This window comes from Lynx rufus, unplaced genomic scaffold, assembly GCF_022079265.1.
Source record: "Lynx rufus isolate CCGP_SWC_20201006 ecotype Redwood Valley unplaced genomic scaffold, mLynRuf1.p SCAF_39, whole genome shotgun sequence".
In the NCBI taxonomy this organism is placed as follows: Eukaryota; Metazoa; Chordata; class Mammalia; order Carnivora; family Felidae; genus Lynx; species Lynx rufus.
In genome coordinates this window covers 1,414,166-1,437,519 of record NW_025814855.1, presented here as the reverse complement: position 1 = coordinate 1,437,519, position 23,354 = coordinate 1,414,166, and the positions used below count along the sequence as shown (strand labels likewise).

Genomic DNA, 23,354 nt, shown 5'->3' with positions numbered 1-23,354 from the left:
TGCCTCCCCGGTGGGGCGGTGGAAACTACATTACCCAGGAGGCGCTGCGCCCTGCGGCATTCACGCTCGGCCAATGAAAACTGGCGTTTTCCCGCGTGGGGCACGCGCTGGGCGGGACTTGTGGCGCGGCCGCAGGGGCGGGCGTTTCGGGGTGTCTAGGGCCGCTCGGTCTGATCTGAGGCTCCCGGAGGCTGCCCTGGGGCTGGGGCAACGGGAGCGGGAAGCCGCGAGAGGAGGCCGGTCCGAGGCTCGCCAGCTGCGTCCGGGGGTGACCCCGATTCTGGATCGGGGTCGGGGGTGCGCGGGGCCCGTGCTGGTCCTCCTCTCCGGACGCCGTTCCGCCCAGAGTCCGATGGCGGCGGCCGCGCGGAGGGGCCCGGCTCCGGTAAGCACTGGTCCCCAGGTCCTCCCCGCACATGCCGAAGTCCGAAGGGGCGGCCCACGCTCACGACCCTGGGTCGGGTCCCCATTTCTGTCAGCCAGTGTGATGCGGTATGGGAGGGTCACAGGCAGAGGAGGGTCACAGGCAGAGGGACAGGGCCTGGGGTTTGTCCCCAGGGAACAGCTCGAGAGGGGACGGGTCACGAGTGGAAAGGCAGCCTGAGCGGCTGAACCTTCGCTCTGAGCCGTTGGTGGCCACGGAACGCTGTGCACATAGGAGGGACCCCATCTGTTGCTCAGAGTTTTCAAAGGCGTCTTAGTGAGGAGGGCGGAGCAAGTCCGTTCAGTGGACAGCTAGAGGGTTGTGGCCGGGGCTGGGCCGATGGCAGGGGAGGGGATGCACCGATAGGTCTCAGATGGAGTTTTAAAACTGGACAGAATTTCCTGCTGCATCAGAAGTAGCTGTGAGAGAAAGAAGGGAATGAAGGACCATCAGTGTTTTTGTTTGCTTTTTTCTTTTTTTCCCCTAAATGTTTCCTGAAAATCTCAGTAAGGATGGAGATGGGGAAGTTCGTGCAGGAGCACGCTTCAGGGAGAAGAGTAGGAGTTGGATTTGGGACAGGGTAATCCGAGATTACCGAGGTTACCGTGTGGCGTGCAGGTGTCACGTGGGTAGCTTGCTCACTCCCGTCTCAAGTTCTGGGGAGAGGTCTGTGTGAAACCGAGGGCTGGTAGGCATTGTCCTGAACCAGGGCAAGGCCTGGGACTCCTATTTAGGAAGAAGAAATGCCAAGTTCATATTTCAGATGGGCCTGGAGGCGGGGCTGCTTCCAAAGTGGTGGATCGCGTGGTCCCACGTGGTTCTGGTGGATGTGTGAGTCAGTGGAGGGTTATAGGGTGTAAGGACCCAGGACTGGAAGGGAGACCGAGATGGTTGCCATTCCAGCCTCAGCAGGACCCCCGTGTCCGCTCCTTGTGGAGGAAAGGAAAGGCCAGTCCGGTGAGTGGAGCAGCCCCTCTTGGTGCTTAAGTTTCCGCAGCCTTCAGGGCTGGAGGGCTGAGTGGCTGGAAAGGCCACATCAGGACTGCCCTTAGGGGAGAGCACAGCAAACAGCCAGGGGCCGCAAGGGCTAGTATCTACTCTATTTCCTCTGCCCGAGCTCCCAGTTTATTAACTTGTGACTTTATGTGAGTAAGTGCTTATTTAAACATTAATTGATAAAAATACATACATATGTGTATATATGCATGTGCATACACGTGTACACATACACACGTGTGTATACGCATACATACATCGGCAATTAAAAATTTAATGAGCTAAGTTGATGTAAGCCCTTAATAACTGACGGTTTGTTTTTTTTTTAATTTTTAAATATGTTTATTTTTGAGAGTGAGCTAGAGTGCAAGTCGAGGAGGGGCAGAGAGAGAGGGAGACACAGAACCCGAAGCAGGCTCCGGGCTCCGAGCTGTCAGCACAGAGCCCGACGTGGGGCTGGAACCCACGAACTGTGAGATTGTGACCTGAGCTGAAGTCAGACATTTAACTGGCTGAGCCACCCAGGCACCCCAATAATTGAGGTTTTAATGTACTGCTAAGCATCTGATTGAAATCAAATGTCTCGAATATCACATTCTGTTAGTTAAAAGGCATGTACAAAATACACTTTCAATATTGTCAGTGCATTTTCGCTGAAAATGTTGACAAAAGGGGGTTCCTGGGTGGCTCAGTTGGTCAAGCGTCCGACTCTTGGTTTCAGCTCAGATCATGATTTTTTTTTTTTCAACGTTTATTTATTTTTGGGACAGAGAGAGACAGAGCATGAACGGGGGAGGGGCAGAGAGAGAGGGAGACACAGAATCGGAAACAGGCTCCAGGCTCTGAGCCATCAGCCCAGAGCCCGACGCGGGGCTCGAACTCACAGACTGCGAGATCGTGACCTGGCTGAAGTCGGACGCTTAACCGACTGCGCCACCCAGGCGCCCCTCAGATCATGATTTCATGGTTCATGAGTTCAAGCCGCAAATCGGGCTCCACACTGACAGCGCGGAGCCTGCTTAGGATTCCCTTTCTCCCTCTCTCTGTCCCTCTGTCTCCCTCCCTTCCTCTCTCTCTGCTCCTCCCCTGTCTGTGTGCTCTCTCTCTCTCAAAATAAATAAACCTAAAAAATGTTGATAAAAGTGTTAATTAGGAGGAGAGTAAGAGTCACTACTCAGTACTTGACACATAGGGATGAGTTTGATATAAACGGTTGCCCCACTGGATGGACACCACTGTTATTCCCATTTCACAGATGCCAACGCTGAGGCACAGGGTGGTTGAGTATTTGTCCAAAGTCACGCAGCGGGTAAGACGCATCCCTGAGGACCGAGGCCCGGGTGGTGTGAGGCCCTTGAGCGGCCTTTGTGGCCCAACACTGTTGCCTGCCTCTCCCAGCCTTGCTTTTCTGTAGGTTCCTGTTGGCTGCAGATTTGCTTCCAGACTGTGCAGAGGGTCGTGAGGGGTGTCCCTGCTCAGTTCCCATCTGCGTGGGCTCCGGGATTCTGTGACTCTTTCCCCACTACTCTCCCCACCCCTCCATCCTAGATCCCTGGACGGTGATCACCTAAGGTCGGGGGCCTGAGTCCAGACCGGGAATTTTACGGATTGGTTCCCATTCCTGGCAACCAGTGGCATTAGGTTTATAAGGCATTACATTCACAGTGAGAAACATTGGAAAATGCTAGAGGTGAGGCTGGGCCAGGAACGCTCACACAACTTTAGGTCTCTGTTGTGTGTGGTGGAAACAGCAGGAAATAGAAATTGGAGCTGGAGTAGTGGCCAGGAGCGGACGTGGGGAGGTGGCAGCCACAATAGTCAGGTGAGTGTTGGTGGCGGCTGCAGAGGCGGGAGATATATTGGAATCTGTGTCTGCTTATCAGTAGGTCTGAGCAGACTTTGTGACGTGGAGGGCGGGAGAAAGAAGTACAAGAGTCCGCGGTGACTCCGAGATGTTTGGTCTTAGCAGCTAGAAGCGGGCACGTAGCACCAGGGCCGACTCGGTGGTAAGAGTCATTTTCGGCGGGAATACCAGGAGTCGGGTTTGGGCTGTGTCGAATGAGATGCCTCAGGGACCCTCAAGTGGATGTGTCGAGGGGGCGCCCAGACACGCAAGTCTGGAGCTGAGGTGAAGCACTCAGATTGGAGACGCCCATGGTACGGACGGTGCGTGGATCAGAATGGAGCCGTGGATCAGATTTGGCAGGAGCATCTTCAGGCCCTGGTGGCGATGCCGTATGGTAACAAGGGAAGGGGGGTGTGGGGCCAAGGACCAAGCCTTGCTGGACACCTGGGTAGGGGTGGTAGGCTTCACAAAGACTCCTGAGGGAGAACAGTGTCCATGGGGACCGGGTGTAGGAGTGTGGAGGGTCTGGCTGGTGGCCTGTGGCCAGGAGATGGATGTGGAGATGGGGCAGTGAGGCGACAGTGAAGATGGCACCTCTGCTTATTCATCCAGCTCCGGGCTCCCCAGGCTCCTGTTCTGACCTTTGCTGGGACCAGGAGATTAGCTCAAGATCACACGGGGTCTTCGGGGAGAATTGGCCAGCCTCGTGTGAGAGACGGGTGGGCTTCGGCTCACAGAAGTGTCAGAGGAAACTGAGACGGGTGAGGGGACACCTTTGCAACACGGCAGTGGAGGAGAGCCGAGGGCGTCTGACATCTGTGTGTGGTTCCTGGTGGCTGAGGATGAAGCGAGGACAAGGGCCAGGCAGGAAGGCCTCGAAAACAGGCCTGGGGGTTGCCTTGGGAAGTCCGGGATAGGATGGGGTTCTGATTACATGTGCCAAGGCACACAGTGGCATTTGGTGAGGCCAGGGGGATGCATGGCGTTGGGGGGGGGGGGGCGGAGATACGAAGGGAGGTGTGGCACAGTGACGTGCGTGGTGGGATGGCTCCAGGCCCTTGTACAGGGGCTGAAGGGAGCACAGTGGCCCCAAGTTAGTTGTGTTTGGGAAGCACAGTGTGGGGGACTCCAAGTGAATTGTCTGGCAGAAGGGTGACGCTCTGCATGCCAGGCCCAGAACTCAGGTGGCATTTTCCTGCCCACCTGTTGTTGCTGAGGTCTGAACAGTGCTTATCGGGACAGTGAGGAGCAAGCAGGCATCAATGGCTCCTCTGAGGTGAGGACGTTTGTGGGGATGGCTGGAGTCCTGGGAAAGGAGGGTACACATAAACTCAGCTGCCCCATCTTGACAGGGCTGTGTGACCTTTGAGGACGTGGCTGTCCGCTTCTCCTGGGAAGAGTGGGGTCTCCTTGATGAAGCCCAGAGACTCCTGTACCGTGATGTGATGCTGGAGAACTTTGCACTGATGGCCTCTCTGGGTAAGGTCCTCACAACCCAGTGCCGTGTCCTGGGCTGGGCTCTGCTCTTCCCCTTTCCCCTCACGGGCTGGTTTGGCCTTTCCAAAGCCGGACCGTGGGCACTTCTTCCCTGTGTTCTTGAGTAGGTGCTCTGACGGCCTGGGCTCCGTGCACTGCCCCTTCCGTTCTTGAGCTGCCGGAATGCTCGCTGACGCAGGGAAGTTTGGAGATCAGGAGTCTTGCAGTCAGCCTAATGGGTCACACCCTGTCGCCTCTCCCTGGCCCAGGGATGCCGTGAAGGTCCGCGGCCGCTCTGTGCCCCGGGCTCTGCCCTGTTCTCTGGCTGACGCGTGGGATGTGCCTGTAACAGCAGTTGAGGCACCGACAGAGCCACTGCTTGACTGGGCTGTTCCTGCAGGAGTGTCTTCTAAGAGTCTTCTGCAATATTTAGTTTTCTTTCCTGTGGTCTGTCATGAGGTGGGTCGCTTTGATCTACCTGTCTTATCTCTCCCTTAGGACTCGCGTCTTCCAGGACTCATGAAATTACCCAGTTGGAGTGGTGGAGACAGCCCTCCTTGCCTCCCCGTGGAGTCATGACTGCAGCCATGCCAAGAGGTACTTGGAGGGAGGGGCTGGGCAGATGTGAACTCAGGGACGGGCTCAGGTCATACCAGGAGTCCTTGCACGGGACCCTGGTGGTTGGGTGCCGAGGCCCAGGCCACAGCTGAGTTCCAGCTTTTCTTTCTCAGTTGTGCTTTTACCACGTCTACTCTGATCTCTGACTGAGGACCATCCCCTTCCCTCTGCCCGTCCTCCGGATCTCACCTGATCTTCCCCACTGCTCCCTCTGCAGTGTTCCCCAACAGTGGCCTTGTTTTGTGTTTTATGAGATGGTCTGTTGGGCAGGGCCACAAGAGGAGAGTCAAGAGCAGCTCAGGAAAAAGCAAAGTTTATTATGTGCAGCAGGTCCAGAGAGACAGTCACGACACGCGACACACTGGGGGTGTGTGGGTGTGTAGGGGGTCACAAGCAGGTCCAGAGACCGTCATGACACGCTCGGGGTATGTGGGGGGGGGTTCATAAGCAGGTCCAGAGATAGTCACGACACACTGGGGGTGTGTGGGGAGGGGTTCGCGTGGGAGGGAGCACTCGGGGAGTGGGCTCAGCCAAGCAGGGGGAAGCAGAGAGTGAGTGAGGACCCGTGGGTCAGGGGGCGGACGCAAGAATAGGTGTGAGCACATGTCATTTGGAACATTCGAATGTCACTAGGTCACAAGAGAGGTCAAGAAGGGGGACTTGTGACAGGACATCACTTGGGTAGACTGGTCACCTGGGTGGAGTGCTCACAGCCTGTTTGTGGGGATGTTGAGGCAGCAGGAAAATACAGAAGTTTAAAAGGGTACAGTACAATTGAGCCTGTGGTGGCTCAACCGCATCGGCAGGACGAGGTGGGACGGCTCACACTTGCCTCCTGGGGGTGGGGATGTTAGAGGTGCCTGGCGTAGCTTGGTCTAGCCACCCAAGGCAAGCTCTGATGTAGACCGCGGGGAGGGGTCCTAGGCACAGGGTGAGGGCTTGAAACCCAGGCCTCAGCCAGACGCTGCACTTAGTGGAGGAAAGCCAAGGGAACAGATCAGGTACCTCTTGGTTTAAGGGAAGCTGTTGGAAGGTTTTGGTTACATTATGAAAGATTTTTTTTTTTTTTTTTTTTAAATTTTTTTTTCAACGTTTATTTATTTTTGGGACAGAGAGAGACAGAGCATGAACGGGGGAGGGGCAGAGAGAGAGGGAGACACAGAATCGGAAACAGGCTCCAGGCTCTGAGCCATCAGCCCAGAGCCCGACGCGGGGCTCGAACTCACGGACCGCGAGATCGTGACCTGGCTGAAGTCGGACGCTTAACCGACTGCGCCACCCAGGCGCCCCTGAAAGATTTTTTTTTTTAAATGTTTATCATTTTAAAAAAAAATTTTTTTTTTTCAACGTTTATTTATTTTTGGGACAGAGAGAGACAGAGCATGAACGGGGGAGGGGCAGAGAGAGAGGGAGACACAGAATCGGAAACAGGCTCCAGGCTCTGAGCCATCAGCCCAGAGCCTGACGCGGGGCTCGAACTCACGGACCGCGAGATCGTGACCTGGCTGAAGTCGGACGCTTAACCGACTGCGCCACCCAGGCGCCCCGAAATGTTTATCATTTATTTTGAGAGACAGAGCGCGCATAAGCGGAGGGAGGGGCAGAGAGAGAGCGGAGAGAGAGAATCCCAGGCAGGCTCCCTGCTGTCAGCAAGGCTCGAGCCCACAAACCGTGAGATCATGACCTGAGCCCAGATCAAGAGTCTGACGCTTAACCGGCTCAGGCGCCCCTGAAAGATTTTTATCTCTTGGCCTAATCTTCAGAGCTCGGCTTATAGCTATCTAGAATTAGTGATTTACATTCAGCAGGAAGTACCCCGAGGAACACGAACACCTCCTCTCCTGGCTGGTAAACAGTTGTAAACCAGTCTGTTATCCGTGGCCACGTGGGCTTAGAGACTCGTGGGCTTGTTGCACACAGAACAGTGTTTAGGACAGCCTTTGTCTGTGACCTTCAGAGGCCGCCAGAAGGTGCTAGTGGGCAGTCATTCCGTAATCCCACTTGACAAAGGCTGCTGAACTGGGGCCAGCTCTGGTGTCTCCCGTGGCATGGCCAGGCCTACTCAGATGGGAATAAATGTTGCCTGTTTTGCCTGGGGTCGATAGCAAAGGGGGTGGGTACCCGGTGGATGAAGAGCTGTGGGGATCCCCAGTGTGAGCACCGCACACTGGCGTACAGACTCCTGGGGCCAGCAGCGGAAAGTACAGAAAGTGGTGTACCCATGAGTTTGGGTTGTAGTGGAATCCAGAGGCGCTGTTACTTGAAGGCTAATGTGCCCATGAGGAGGCAAGAGCCCTAACTGGGGCATTGGTCAAGTGTGGCTGGTTCCTGGGCACAAGTGGAAGGCCTGTGAGAGTGACGTCATTGTAATGTGCAGCCACTCCCGGGGAGTATAGTTGGGGACAAAGGCAGGTGGTGTAAGCAGACAAGGTGCTTTGGGGGGACCCTTTCTGGGTCCTGAGAGATGGTGGCCGGTGGCCGGGCTAAGTCACTGGTGGACAACTCAGTAAATGTGTGTTGGGTTCCTTGAAAGGCAAAGGCACACGGGCTATGACTGGTAGTAGGTACTGAATAAAATACACTGCCCAGATCTACCACAGCAAAATAGTCCCTGGGCACCCTTTAGTTCAGTTGTGTTAGGTATTAGAGCCTCGATGGGGGGAACTTAAGCGATAGTTAAGTGGCACTGTTGGTAGAAGCCTTGATGACTGGCCAAACAGGGTTACTGAAAGAGGAAATTAGAAGAATGGCCCCTTCCTTTAGTAGATCTCGAACAGCCCTCTGAAGGCCCCCTTGTTTCAGGTGATACTGTGGTGTATTTACTGCCTTCACCAGCAGGGGCGCCCCCGGCTCTCACTTGGTGATTCTTACTGGCAGGGCCAGGGACTATGGCTTGTCCAGCTTTGTACACGGCCTGCGGTGGTATCTCTGTCTACAGCAGGAAGACTCAAAGCATTAGGGGCCACTGTGACAGGCAGCCGTTTAATGAGGATTGTTGCAGTATTGGCAGCAAGTGCACTTTTGTTGCCATGAATTGTTTTACTGGCATTACCCTGTAGTTTAAAAGGGGCACCTCCTTTATTTAAATTTTTTTTTTTCAACGTTTATTTTATTTTTGGGACAGAGAGAGACAGAGCATGAACGGGGGAGGGGCAGAGAGAGAGGGAGACACAGAATCGGAAACAGGCTCCAGGCTCTGAGCCATCAGCCCAGAGCCCGACGCGGGGCTCGAACTCACGGACCGCGAGATCGTGACCTGGCTGAAGTCGGACGCTTAACCGACTGCGCCACCCAGGCGCCCCTTAGGGGGCACCTCCTTTAAATCTGAGTTGGGTTGCTTGGAATGATGGTAGCTTGGGCTCCTGTAGTCTGTAAAGTTAGGAAATGTTTATTTTTAGAGTTCCAGTGAACTACCAGAGTTATATATGGGTGATTGCCCTTGGGGAGTGTGACCGGGCCTGAGGCCCCGCTGAATCCTCACTGGAGAGGCCTTGGCGGCTGCCATTTTCGGAGCTGGAAGCATCCTTGGGTGGTTCCAGAGGAGTGGTTCCCTAAGCCTACAGACCTCTGGGTAATAATGGGTGAGGCTCTTTTAATCTCCTTTAGTTGTTATAATTTGGGAATCGCTTGACTAGTAGTTCATAGGGTGTCTCAGCTGTCAGTAAATGAGGCAAAGCCACATCGCCCAGAAGCAGCATCAGCAAATTGGGAAGGACAGAGCAGGCTGAATAGTGGAGGGCGGTGGGGGGGGGGGGGGTGTCTGCATCCTAGGAGGCGGAGTGTGAAAAGTCAGACTTTGTGAGGTGAGTCATGGCGGGTGGAGCCCTTATGGCCTGTCGGGAAATCCATTCCATCCTGCTTGGCGTGGACATGCCGATAAAATTAAGCAGCTCTGCTGTGAATTGGGAAGGGTGCCTTCAAGAACAACTCCTAGACTCCGTGACAAAGAGGCTCCTCTGGCTTGTTCTTGTCTGAATGTTCAAAGCACTGATAGGGCCACTGAACCTTTCTGATTTTTGCGGAGGAGCACGAGGGCATCCCTGGTAGTGGGATGGTTTTCTGTCAGCCATCTCCAGGCCGTGGAAACCCAAGTCCACGGAGGCAGGGCTTCTGAATCCTGAGGGGTGGGAGAGGTTTCAGATTCCTCACCTGAGGCTTTGATATAACCTCAAAAAGTTCTAGCCTCAGTCAGCCCTGCGCTGACATTGGGGATACCCTGTGTCCTCCTTGGGTGCCTTCAGCCCCAAATACCATGTGAGCTTGGCCTTGGTGAGCCAGAGGATCCTGAAGTAGATGATGCATCTTCAGCTCTTTGAAGTGATGCCAGCAGCTGCCTCATCTCTGGGGCTCTGTGAACAAGAGCTGCGTGCCCGTAGTAAATACTCTCGGTAACCACTGAGCTCCTTCCCCGCTCCATCTCTTTGCACAGAATCTTTAATAGTTTGGATTTCCAATCTTGTGAAGTTATGAATTTTAGCTTCTAGTTCCCTGTGATCTCCTGTGTTCTTGACCTGCTGGGTCTGAAAGACCTTGGATGCTTCCTTCCTGTGGCCCCATCTCTGTGGGTGACCTCAGCTGGGTTGGAATCCATTGAGGAGAGCTGTGGTGGCCAGATGACCTTTGGGGGGGGGGGGGGGTTGGTCCTATCCCTTGGGAGCAGAGATCGCAGTTGGCAGGCAGCAACACTAATCAGAACCCAGAAATGTTTCAAAGTTGTTTTACCTTTCTTGAATCATTGGCTCACCTCCTCTGATTATTGGGAGGTGCTAGAATTGAATGTTCCTGCCGAGATCCTGGGCCTAATATTTTGAGCTACTTACCTCCAGGGACGGGACCCATTGATACCCATGGGTTTGGGAGACACATAGCAACAGCAGCAACACAACACGGTGGAGAAGGGGGTGCCCGCAGTACTGACCCTCACGGGGGGCCATGGTAGACTCCCATTGAAGGGGTGCAGATCGGTGGTTGGGTCTGAGGAGGAACACGGACTTGAGTGGGAACGTGAGGAACCTCCCCGTGCTGGTGCCGCAAGCACACGGGAGGCATCTCCCGAAGGTCACCCAGCCCTCCTCTGTTGACAAGCAGCTAATGGCCCACGCCTGACATTCAGTGTCTTTGCTGGCTGCGGGGAGCCTGCCCTTCCACCCTCACCCTCAATCCCCGTGGAGACTTCATAGATGTTTAGCCAACTATACCAGTCTGCCCCTTAATCAGGGAGCACTGGACACTCGCCCAGCCCCCATCCCCACCACCCTGTTGAGTCAGGCCTGGCAAGAAGTGAAGTCTCGGGGTATTTTAGGAGAATGAACACCACAATTTAGTGTGGAAAGCCTTGGCAGTGCCTGAGAGGCGACACAACAGCTCAAACCAGCACATAGGAGCACTGCACTGCCTCCCCAGGTGGTGGAGCCCGTCTGGGACAGCGGGTTAATAAACCGAGCAGTTCCAGACATTTCCTAAATCTTCGCCCTGTGACCAGACCATCCTGTTTGTGACGCCAACCATTTTGTATTCGCTTGTGGGGCAGGCGCGGGAATAAACAAAATTTATACTCCGCTGGGAGGGAGAGCACAGGGAGGGAGCTCAGCCAGGCTGGGACGTAGGGGCGACCTGTGGGCAAGTGCTTGAACTGGGAGGCAGGGGGGGTGCACAAGAAAAGGAGTGAGGGAATTTCATTGGTGCGTTTGAATGGCACCAGGTCCCAGTCATGGGCGGGCAGGAAGGGGGACTTGTGGCAGGGCCCCACCTAGTCACACTAGTGCACGTGGTCACATAGCTCGCAGCCTGTTTGTGGGGATGTAGAGGCAGTGGGAGAATATGGAGTTTTCAAGGTTACAGTACAGGCGTTCACTGAGTGTGTCATGAGGCATGCACGTATCCTTAATGGTCCTTGAACACCAGCTGTTCAGTTGCATTTGATTTCTTCTGGGCCTGGACACACCCTTCCGCATGGTGTTCCTGTGCCCTCAGCGGCCTTGCTGAAGGCCATTTGCAGAGGAATGTGTTGGAGACCCAGCCTACACCCCGTCCTTGTGTCCTTGCTGCTCATGAGGCCCCTCGCCAGTGTGTGAGCCCACCAGGCCTGGCACTGCACAGCAGGCCCTCCCTGGCCCCGAACCCCAGGCCCGATTCTGCCGGCAATACTGTGGACTGATTCCTGGGTGGGTCGGACACATCTGTAAGCGTGCTCCCCCCTCCCCTGCACGGAAGTGCACACACACTTCACCAGCATCTCTTTGCTTTCAGGTTTGCGGCGTAGAGCAGAGGTCGAGGAAGCGCCTTCTGGGCAGAGTGTTTATGTAGAAGGAGTGTTCAGAGCAAAACTTCAACAGCAGAAGCTGCACTGTGGAGAGAGATCTTTAAGGAGAGAAGAGGGCGGGGAGGGTGGGAAGGACTTCCCAGTTAGTGCTGGTTTTCTTAACCATCAGGTGACCCACAGTGGAGGGAAGCCACATAGGAGCACCGAAGGTGGGGAGGCCTTCCAGCCTGGAAAAAGGCATTACGAATGCAGTGAATGTGGGAAAGCCTTTGGTCAGAAATACTTACTTGTTCAGCACCAGAGACTACATACTGGAGAAAAGCCTTATGAGTGCAGTGAATGCGGGAAGTTATTTAGCCATAAATCAAACCTTTTTATACACCAAATAGTTCACACTGGAGAAAGGCCTTACGGGTGTAGGGAGTGTGGAAAATCCTTTAGCCGCAATGCCGACCTCATTCAACACCAGAGAGTCCACACTGGAGAAAAGCCTTTTACATGCAGTGAATGTGGAAAAGCTTTCAGGCACAATTCCACGCTGGTTCAACATCACAGGATCCACACTGGAGTGAGGCCTTATGAGTGCAGCCAATGTGGGAAATTCTTTAGCTTTAACTCAAGCCTCATGAAACACCAGAGAGTTCACACTGGAGAAAGACCTTATAAGTGCAGTGAATGTGGGAAATTCTATAGCCACAAGTCAAGCCTTATTAATCACTGGAGGGTTCACACTGGAGAAAGGCCTTACGAATGCAGCGAATGTGGGAAATTTTTTAGCCAAAGCTCTAGCCTCATGCAACATCGAAAAGTTCACACTGGAGAAAAGCCTTTTAAGTGCAACGAATGTGGGAGATTCTTCAGTGAGAATTCCAGCCTCGTTAAACACCAGAGGGTTCACACTGGGGTGAGACCTTATGAGTGCAGGGAATGTGGGAAGTTTTTTCGCCACAGCTCCAGCCTTGTTAAACACCGGAGGATTCACACTGGAGAAATGCCTTATGAGTGCAGTAATTGTGGGAAATCCTTTAGCCAGCGTTTCAACCTCATTCAACACCAGAAAGTTCACAGTGGAGAAAGGTCTTGAATGCAACTAATGTGGAAAAGCCTTTTACCAAAGGTCTGCTCTGATTCAGCAGTGGAAGCTTCAGTCCAGATAGGCTGATGAATACAGTCAATGTGAAGAGTCTTTTGGCTTCAGCCACAGACTTAACCTTGTCGGGCATCAGAACGTTCACACTGGAGAGAAGCTTTAGGAGTGCAGTGCACGTGTGGTCTCACGGGCATCCTAACTTCAGACAGAGGAGCTCTGCACGTAGCCTTTGTGAGGGAGCCGCAGTGGACCATCACTCATCCAGCTATGCTGACATACTGCCTCCTGAGAAGGTCGGCCTCTGCCTCGGAGCTCCAGGAAGAGGGAGTCCCGTGTTCCTGGATGTATCCCTTTGGAACAGAGTTTCTACCTCTGTCACTGGAATGGGGAGAGGTAATGGTCTTGGTTCAGATGTGACTGGCTCTTGCTGTTCTTACTGAATATTAGGTGTTCTTGAGGAAATGTTTCCTTGTTTGCAGTATACCCTTAGGACCATTTCCAGAGACTTTAAGTTGTGTTTTTATAATTTTCCCCAATTTTAATAAGCAGGCCCACAAAGTTCCTCACACTGTCATGCAGGAAGTTGATCTATTTAACTTTGTAAGAACTTGCCAAGTTGTGTCCTAGATAGCTGTGACATTTCATATTTCCTCCTAGAGTATATTCGATTTCCAGTTTCTTCACATTATTGCTGACCTTTGTATGTAAGACACAGGCCCTTTATTCATTTCAGCCACTCTAGTAGGTGTGTGGTTTTACCTTGCATCTCCATAGTGAGTCAGTGTTGAGCATTATTCTCTGTGTTTATCTGCCACCCATGTATCTTCCTTAGGGAATTGTCTGTGGTTTTTTGCCTACTTTTAGAAAAATTGGTTGGTTTCTTACTATTTTGTGATTTGATATATTCTACATAGATAGAAGTTCCTTATTTGGTGTATCTTTACCAGTGTTCTCTCACAGTCTGTGCCTTTGATTTTCATTTCTTAACAGTCTCTTCCCTAGGGCAGAATTTATTAATTTTCATGAAGTTCAATTTATTTGTTAGTGACTGCACGTTTGGTATTCTCTTCTTTTTCTTTTATGGTACTATATCTTGTCTGTAAATAAAAGTCTTTCTGAGTATACTGGAGTCTTATCAGTCTTTATCCAATCTTGTGAAATTTTTGTAGGTTTAAATGTAGATGAAGAATTCAATGTATGTAGATGTACCTGTGTACATAACCCCTATCTCTTCTCGGCCTAGAAAGCAGTGGCACTGCAGTAGACATCAGCATATTTAGTGGCCAATTATTGTCTTGTAAATGTAATTTTTCAATAAAAAGAACCCACACTCGGAAAAGAGGCTATGTTCAGGTTGGGGGCAGGAAAGGTACATAAGCCTAGGAAATATTCTTCAATTAGCTAAGAAATGCTCACAGAATGATGTTGATGTATTAGCTTTCCATTGCTGTCCTAACACATCACCACAGACCTATGGCTTAAACCACACACATTTATTATAGCACTGTGGGTTGTAAGTCCTACCCAGGACCTACACAGGACAGGTCTCAATGGGCTAAAATCAAGGTGTTGGCAGGGGATGTGTTCTTTTCTGGAGGCTCTAAAACAGATTGTTTCCTACTCTTTTGAGTTGTTGGACAATTTAAGTTCCTTGTGGTTGTAGGACTCCTGTCCCTGTTTTCTATGTAGCTGTCAGCTTAGGGTCAGCCCTGGAACATTTTAGAACTTTTACAGCATATGTAAAGCTGAAACAATACCAATTGTGCACAAGTCTTCCAAAACAAGGTTCATACATTTCCCAACTAATTAAGTGAACCCAATAATAACATGATACTACATATGGAGAATGATACTAAGACAAATTACAGAGCCAATACCCACATTAACACAGATACAGCAAAACCTTAACAAAAATATTTTCGGGGTTGGGGAGAGGATGATGTGGCAGAGTAGGAGGACTCTAGGTTTGCCTTGTCCCACGAATACAACTAAATATCAAATCATCCTAAACACTCCAGAAATCAACTTAAAGACTGGCAGGCAGAACAAACTCCACAACTGAAGGGAGAGAAGAGGCCACATCAAAGAAGGTAGGAAGTGTGGAGATGTGGTCTGGGAGAGAAATGGATCGTGGCTGACATTTGCGGGGAGAGAGCCATGGTCACAGAGAAGGGCAAGAGACAGACTAGCACATGGGAAAGCATGGGGAAAATGAATCCCCATAGCAATTAGCTTGGAAAGCAAGAGGGGCCAAATTTCATGAGTACTTGCATCCAGTAGGGCTTAAAGCCTGGAGTTCTAAAAGTCAGCAGGATCACATAGAGACACGAGGCCTTGGGGCTGCTTTTGGAGAGAAGGCAGAGCAAACAGCCTGTGGACAGTGATCCGAAGAATGCCTGGGGCACAGAGTGGGGAGGTTATTTGCTCATCTTGTAGTGTGTCCCAAAGAGGCAGAATTCATGGAGAGATCCCTGCAGGAACAAAGGAACTGGTAGATGCCATTTCCCTCCCCCACCCCTCGACATAAACACAGGGACACCTGCGGGAACCAGCATAGCACAGACACTTGCTCACTTGCTGCCTAACTTGTTTACACCAAGCTCAGCACCCTCCATGGTCTGGTAGAACTACCCTTCCTAGTCATGATTGCCTTAATCCTAGTGGAGTGGGCCCCCTCCCTCAGAAGACTGGCCCACATCCCTGCCAATACTGCATCTCCCAACCTGGGAATTTTGCAGGGCCTCCGTTCCAGTGACAGTGGCGACAGGTCTTATTTCACAGGCAGACGAGAGCACATCTAGTTAAAATGTGCTACATTCAGGCCAAGGATAAAACATTACCCACAACAGGCAAATAATCTGCAGACGACTAGCTGGAAGGATAAAGCGTCCAAGAGAAAACAGCAGAACACATACAGCATACATGAGGAACACTCGGAAGTACCAGGCCCTGGGGGAAAAGGGGACACTGTGCAGCAGGGCACTTCAAGACCTCTTCCTTATAAGGCCCTCAAGAGCAGGAGACCTAGTCGACTTTCCTAACAAACAGAAATAGGCACAGAGACCTAAAATGAGAAGAGGTACCAAATGGAACAGGATGAGGCCACAGACAGAGATCTAAATGAAACAGATATAAGTAACATGTCTGATGGAGTATGTAAAGCAATGATCATAAGGATACTCACTGGGCTTGAGAAAAGAGTGGAAGACATCAGTGAAACCCTTAATACATAGATTAAAAAAATTTTTTCAGAAATGAAGAGTGCAATAAATGAGATTAGAAACATGCTTAATGCAATGAACAGCAGGGTGGAAGAAGCAGAAGAAGGAACTGACCACCTAGAAGAGTATGGAAAGTAATCAAGATGGACAAAAGAGAAAAAAAAAGAAATATGCAAAATGAGAATAAACTTAGGGAACTCAGTGACTCCATCAAATGTATTAACATTTGCATGGGAGGAGGAGGAGAAAGGAGAAAAGGGGGCAGAAAAATTATTTGAAGAGAATAAGGCCATATATGACAAGCCCCCTGCTATCATACTTAACAGTGAAAGCTGAAAGCTTTTCCTTTAATGTCAGGAAAAAGAACACCCACTCTCACCACTTTTATTCAACATAGCATTGTAAATCCCAGCCAGAGCAATCAGACAGGAAAAAGAAGTAAAAAGCATCTAACTTACAAAGGAAGAAATAAAACTGTCACTATTTGCTGACAACATGATTTTATATATATATAAAAAAAACCCTGAGAGGCTCCTGAGTGGCTCAGTTGGTTAAGTGTCTGACTTTGGCTTGGGTCATGAGCTCATGGTTCATTAATTTGGGCCCTGCAGTGGGCTTTCTGCTATTAGCACAGAACCTCCTTCAGATCCTCTGTCCCCCCTCCCTTTCTGCCCCTCCCCTGCTCACATGTGGGGTCTCTCTCTCTCTCTCAAACATTTTAAATCCTGAAAACTCCATCAAAAAAAAAAAACTGTTAGAATAAACAAATTCAAATTTGTTAAAGTTCAGCAAAGTACAAAATCAATATACAAAAAAGTCATGTTTTTATACACTAATAACAAAATAGAAGGAAATTTAAAAAGCAATCCCATTTATAATTGCATCAAAAATAATAAAATACCTAGGAATAAACTTAACCAAGGCAGCAAAAGACCTATATACACTGATTACTATATAGGACTTTGATGAAAGATGAAAGAAGACATAAATAAATGGAAAGATATTCTGTGCTCATGGATTGGAAGAAATAATGCTGTTAAACTGTCCATATTACCCAAAGCAATCTACAGATTCAATGCAATCCCTATCAACATTTCAATGGCATTTTCCATAGAATTAGAACAATCCTAAAATGTGTACGGAGCCACAAAACATCCCAAATAGCCAAAGCAATCTTGAGAAAGAAGAACAAAGCTCCCTGATACCAAACTATTACAAAGCTATAAGTAATCAAAACAGTATCAGGGGGCATAAAAACAGACACATAGATCAATGGAAGAGAACAGAGGCCAGTAATAAACCCACATACATATGGTCAATTAATTCACAACAAAGGAGCCAAAGAGATTGAAAAAAATATCTTCAATAGTGTTGGGAAAACTGAACAGCCACATGCAAAAGAGTAAAACTGGATCACTACCTTACATGATACATAAAAAATAACTCAAAATGGATTAAAGACTTGGCTGTAATACCTGAAACCATAAATCTAGAAGAAAACATAGGTGGCAAGCTCCTTGACATCAGTCTTGATGATGATTATTTGGATCAGACTCCAAAAGCAAGAGAACAAAGGCAAAAATAAACAGGTGCAACTGCATAAAACAAAAACGCTTCTGCACAGCAAAGGAAAGCATCAACTCAAGTGAAAAGGCAATCTACTAAATGGGAGAAGATATTTGCAAATCATATTTTTTAGTATGGAAAATACATAAAGGACCCCTACGAGTCAACAATGAAAAAGAAACCAAACAATCCAGTTAAAAAAAGGGCAGATGTGAATAGACATTTTCCCAAAGAAGACATACACGCTCAACATCACTCATCATCAGGGGCAAGGAAATGCAAATCAAAACCACAATGAGCTATTCCTTCTCACCTGACAGGATGGCTGTTATAAAAAAAGACAAGACATAATAAGTGTTGGTGAGAATATGGAGAAAAGGAAATCCTTATGCACTGCTGGTAGGAATATAAATTGGTACAACCACTATGGAAAACAGTATAGAAGTTCCTCAAAAATTAAAAATGGATTCACCATATAATCCAGCAATTCCACTTCTATTTATCTGAAGAAAATGAAAACACCGATTTGAAAAGATACATGCAACCCTATGTTCATGGAAGCATTTACAATAATGAAGATGTGGAAACAAACTGTGTCCATTGATGGATGAACGGATAAAGATGTGGTATGTATACACAATGGAATACTATTCAGCTGTAAAAAAGAAGGAAAGCTTGCCATTTGCAACAACATGGATAGACCCTGAGTGTATAATGCTAAGTGAAATAAATCATAAGGACAAATCTGTATGTATGATCTCACTTATATGTGGAATTTAAAAAAATGAACTCATAAATACATAAATTGGTGCTTGCTAGAGGTGGGGGTTGGGAGGGTAGGCAAATGGATAAAGAGAGTCAAAAGGTACAATCTTCCAATTATAAAATAAATCATGAGGATGTAAGGTACTGCATGGTGACCACAGTTAACACTGTATTACATATTTGAAAGGTGCTAAGAGTATATCTTAAAAGTTTTCATCACAAGAAAAAAATGTTTTGTAACTGAATGGTGAAGGGTGTTTATTAGACTTCCTGTGTTGAACATTTTTCAGTATATACAAATATAAAATCATTATGTTGCACACCTGAAATTAACTTGTGTCAATTATATCCCAATAAAGAATAAGGTTGTAATTACTCATTGGTAATGATTGTCTACTCTGAAAAAGAAAAAATAAAAGCAACTATAGTTAAGCAAAATCAGCAAGCTTACTTATACATATATAATGTTAACTCATTTCAATACAGAAAATTCTGTATAACAGAAACAAAAGCTTTAAAAATGTATTTAAAATAAAATATGCCATTTAAAATAGCAAAATATGAAGAATTAGGAGTAATCAGACAAAAACATGACCATGACCTTCAAATGTTCTTACTAAGTCATAGCGTACTTGCTTAAGGTTTATGATACATGATTTGTATCTGTGCAATTATCTAATTGTTTGCTTTGCTTAAGGTTGGCTGTCACCCAAATAAAACTTTCTCCACATCAGGAACTGTGCTTTCCATGTGTCACACTATCCTATTCACTAGTGTGCAATACTAAGATATTTAAAAAACGAAGTGATTTTGAGAAGGTACCAAAAAAAAAAAAAAAAAAGCCAACACACCACTTACATCAAAACTTCATGAGGACAAGAAACAAAACAATTACAGAAGTAGAGACCTAATTAACACAGGTGAATGAAATCAGTAATAAAATATATGGCAAATCCCATCCAGGAAAAAGTAAGACGAAAAAAGGTACATATGAGTCACTGGGTTTTGTCAGAAGAAAACTAGGCTGGATTAACATTAGGGAAACAACCCACACCCGCACAGTTGCTTTTCCTGTGTGCAGACGTGAGGAGCCCGTAAAGACTTGAGTCAGAGGACCTCCTTCCATGGCTCCCATCACCCTCAGAATAGAGATCCAGCTCCTCACGCGCCATTCCACTGCTGATTCCTGTCTGTCTGCTCCCCTGTTGCTGCAGGCACAGCATGGATCTGATGTCACGAAACATACCTAGTTTAGTACCACATCCAAACCTCTGTTCTTGCCAGTTCTTGTTCCTGGAAACCGTACTTCATCTTATTGGGTCCCAGAAACAGGAGGACACACAAGGCCCAGGGTGTCGCCTCCAGGCACCTGGAGGAAGGAGGACCGGTGCAGGTCCAGGAGAGGCGCGGCCAGGTGAGGGTCACGGCTCACCCAAAGACACAAGAGATGGGTCCCATTCTCCTCCCCTTCCTTCCTCCCTCCTCCAGCCTTCGTGGGAAGACCAGCCACAGCCTCTCCGACATCATCATAAGTGTCACCCCCACTTCTGCAGGAAATGCCATTCTCCTGTGTTGTTATTGGAAGGGTCCTTACTGCCCACACACAAGGCATAGCCTTCTGGGTAATAATTTCCATCCTGCACATCACCAGCTTAGGATGGGCGGTTCCCATTCTCCAGGAAGTTGGCAAACAGCCCCACAAGGGATACTGGGAAATAATGCTCTATGGCTCCAAATACAGGGACCAGGCCCAGATTTCTGTGGCCACCTTGGGCGAAGCCCCATCCTGGGATAGCTGTGACAAGAGACTTCTACTTATGTGGCCTTAAGCAAGCCTCCTCAGCCGCCTTCCAGGAAAAAAAATATAATTAAAAAACCATACAATAAGTCCTGGGGATGAAATATGCAGCATGGTGACTACGGTTAACAATACTATATAAAATAAATGAACAAGTTTTAAATTAGGTGATAAAAAGATAACTTGCTTGCAGCATCATTGTGTACTAACATTAAGTGGTGCTCTAATCCAGTGGCTCCCAAACCAGCAGCATTAGTATTACACAGGCCTATATTAAAAATGCACCTACCAGGGCCCCAATGCACCCTCAGTCCATGCCTGAACCTCGGCTGTCAAAAGAGCGCTAAATACTGGAGGGGGGGCCGGTGTGCAAACTGAAATCACTGAGGCTGGAGAAACTATCCCTGTGGAGGAGCACAAAAGAGAAAACACAACAAAGGTATAATCTCTGCCTATATTCCAAGGCCCCTAATATTTCTATTCTTAAAACCATACACAAAGTAGGGGTACCTGGATGGTTCAGTCGGTTAAGTGTTCCACTTCTGGTCAGGTCATGGTCTCATGGTTCATGAGTTTGAGCCCCAGGTCAGGGTCTACGCTGACAGTGCTAAGCCTACTTTGGGTTCTCTGTCTCCCTCTCTGCCCCTCCCCCGCTCTCTCTCTGTCTCTCAAAAACATTTAAAAAAAATTTTTTTTTGTAACGTTTATTTATTTTTGAGACAGAGACAGAGCATGAATGGGGGAGGGGCAGAGAGAGAGGGAGACACAGAATCCGAAACAGGCTCCAGGCTCCGAGCCATCAGCCCAGAGCCTGACGCGGGGCTCGAACTCACTGACCGCGAGATCGTGACCTGGCTGAAGTTGGACGCTTAACCGACTGAGCCACCCAGGCGCCCCAAAAACAAACATTTTTTTTAAAAGACCATACACAAAGTATACTTGTTGCCAATCACTCCCAATATAATTATGATTCTAGAACAAAGTGGAAGGACTTCTTCAAGGATGTGCTGAAGAAAAAAACCCATGCCAACCTAGATTTCTATATATGGTAAAACTGTCAAGAAAGAATACAAAATAATAGTATTTCAAGCCAAAAATGAAGAATTTAATGGAAGATTAACACACATAAAACGAAATCCTAAAGGTTATGTTTAAGAACATTGGAAAGTAATCTCTGATGAAACACTTGCAATTACAGAAGGAATGAGGACCCAAGAGGGGAACGCATACTCATCTGGCTCGTTACTTGCCTTTTTTTTTTTTATTTAAAAAAAAAATTTTTTTTTCAACGTTTATTTATTTTTTGGGACAGAGAGAGACAGAGCATGAACGGGGGAGGGGCAGAGAGAGAGAGACACACACAGAATCGGAAACAGGCTCCAGGCTCTGAGCCATCAGCCCAGAGCCCGACACGGGGCTCGAACTCATGGACCGCGAGATCGTGACCTGGCTGAAGTCGGACGCTTAACCGACTGCGCCACCCAGGCGCCCCTCGTTACTTGCCTTAAACAAGAATAACATTTCCTTGTGGACTTAGACTGATAGAGTTAACATGCATAATCTCAACACATATACGGAGATAGAACATGCTAGCTCATCTTCTAAGTCCCTTATATTGCCTGGGAAGACAGAAAAGTATTTATAATTCTGTCATCTACTGTTGTGTTTGTAAATTTTAGCTTAAACAATAACAAACAATATGCTTTTTAAACTAGAATTTTAAAAAAAATCTGGATTGTGAGTAATAGTTGTTTTTTTAAAGGATCAGAAAAAGAACAAGGGAGACAAAGCCATAAAATAAGAGGATATATTAATCCCAAATATATCAAATATTACATGAACCATGAAATAAATTAAATTAGTAGTCTTTTTAAAATTTTTTTAAAAACTTTATTTATTTAAGTGATCTCTACACCCAATATGGGGCTTGAACTCAGGACCCCAGGATCAATATTTGCATGCTCTTCCAACTGAGCTGGCCGGGTGCCCCATTAGTCAGTACTTTTAGATGGTTCAAACCTCCCTTCACAAGGTACTTAATTTTCACCCATAAATCTCAAGTGCAAGTTTTGAATTTCCATTAAAGCAAAACTAACATTCTGTGGCATCCTCAGCCACCCCATCTCCACCAAGAAAAGAAACCAGGGGGCGAACAATGTCCTGGATTTGGTTGGTGGGGAATCAAGACCTCATGCCGAGGTTCACCAGAATCTATGAACAAGTTTCTTAAGGCCTAAAATCAGCTGAGATGTTCTCAGGACCTGAAGTATATTTTTACCAGCAAATCCCATCAGCACATCTCCCGATGAGAAAAGAATAGGGTGGCACAAAGGGGTAACACTTCAGTGAAAACAATTTTAACAACCGTGACCATTTAAGAACACCCTCAAAGCTGACACCAGGTACTTCACAACACTATCCTTTAATCTGAACAACCACCTGGTGAAGTGCATCAGTCAACACTCTTGTTGCACAGATACCGAGGCTGAGGCTTATTAGATCACCATTTACAGAGGAGGAAACTGAGAACCCCCCAAATTCCTGAATGGCCCTGAGTCCTGGCCACTGGTAAGAACCACAGCTGAGAATGGTGCCCATGGAGAGGCAGGCGTCATCACTGCCCTGCATGGCTTCCTGTGCAAATCTACGTACCTAGGGCCCCTCTCCATCAGAGAAAAAAGGTCATGGTAAATTCACCGCCCGTGTGACCATCATGGGGACAAGGAGTCCTGCCAGTTTTCTGTCTGAGAAACGGGGTCTTCAGCTTCACCTGCTCACTCAACACACTAGGTGCTGACTGAAGACCAGAACACGAGGACAGGCCCCACGTCACATTCCATGGATGCAGAGGGCTTTCTCTTGAGGATCGAGGAGGGAAAGTCATTCCTCGGGGCTCGTTCATCATCCCAATTATGCACATGTCCTGTGCGCTCTGCCTCCTAACACATCCTAAGTCATCCTCTCCCCACCAATTCCAATGCCACCATCTTGGGTCAGGCAACGCCAACGAACTCCTGGGTTACATGGTGGCCTCGTCTCTCTCCCACATCAATTCTCCCTTCTTCAATTCGCTCTCTACACAGCAGCCAAGGGGGAACTCAGAAGCAAGAACATGCCACTGCCGTGGTGAATCCCTTCCTCAGCCTGCCAACACTGCATCCGCCCCTGTTCTTCCATCTCACTGTCCACCACTCATTTCCTCCGGACACACTGGCCTTCAGCTGCTTCCACTAACAAGGCCAACTCTCCTCTGCCTCAGGGTCTTGGCACATGCTGTTCCCTTTACCAGAAC

At 48.5% G+C, this 23,354-nt stretch overlaps 1 protein-coding gene across 1 annotated transcript; it reads left to right on the top strand.

Moving 5' to 3' along the window:
* Positions 1-2,519: 2,519 nt before the first annotated feature.
* On the top strand, positions 2,520-13,827 carry LOC124522718 (zinc finger protein 773-like). The gene is made up of 5 exons (XM_047094303.1): positions 2,520-3,660; positions 3,879-4,027; positions 4,619-4,745; positions 5,241-5,339; positions 11,610-13,827. Exons 1-5 carry the CDS (start codon positions 3,507-3,509, stop codon positions 12,704-12,706), a joined length of 1,626 nt encoding a protein of 541 aa, XP_046950259.1. The 5' UTR covers positions 2,520-3,506; the 3' UTR covers positions 12,707-13,827.
* Positions 13,828-23,354: the final 9,527 nt, after the last annotated feature.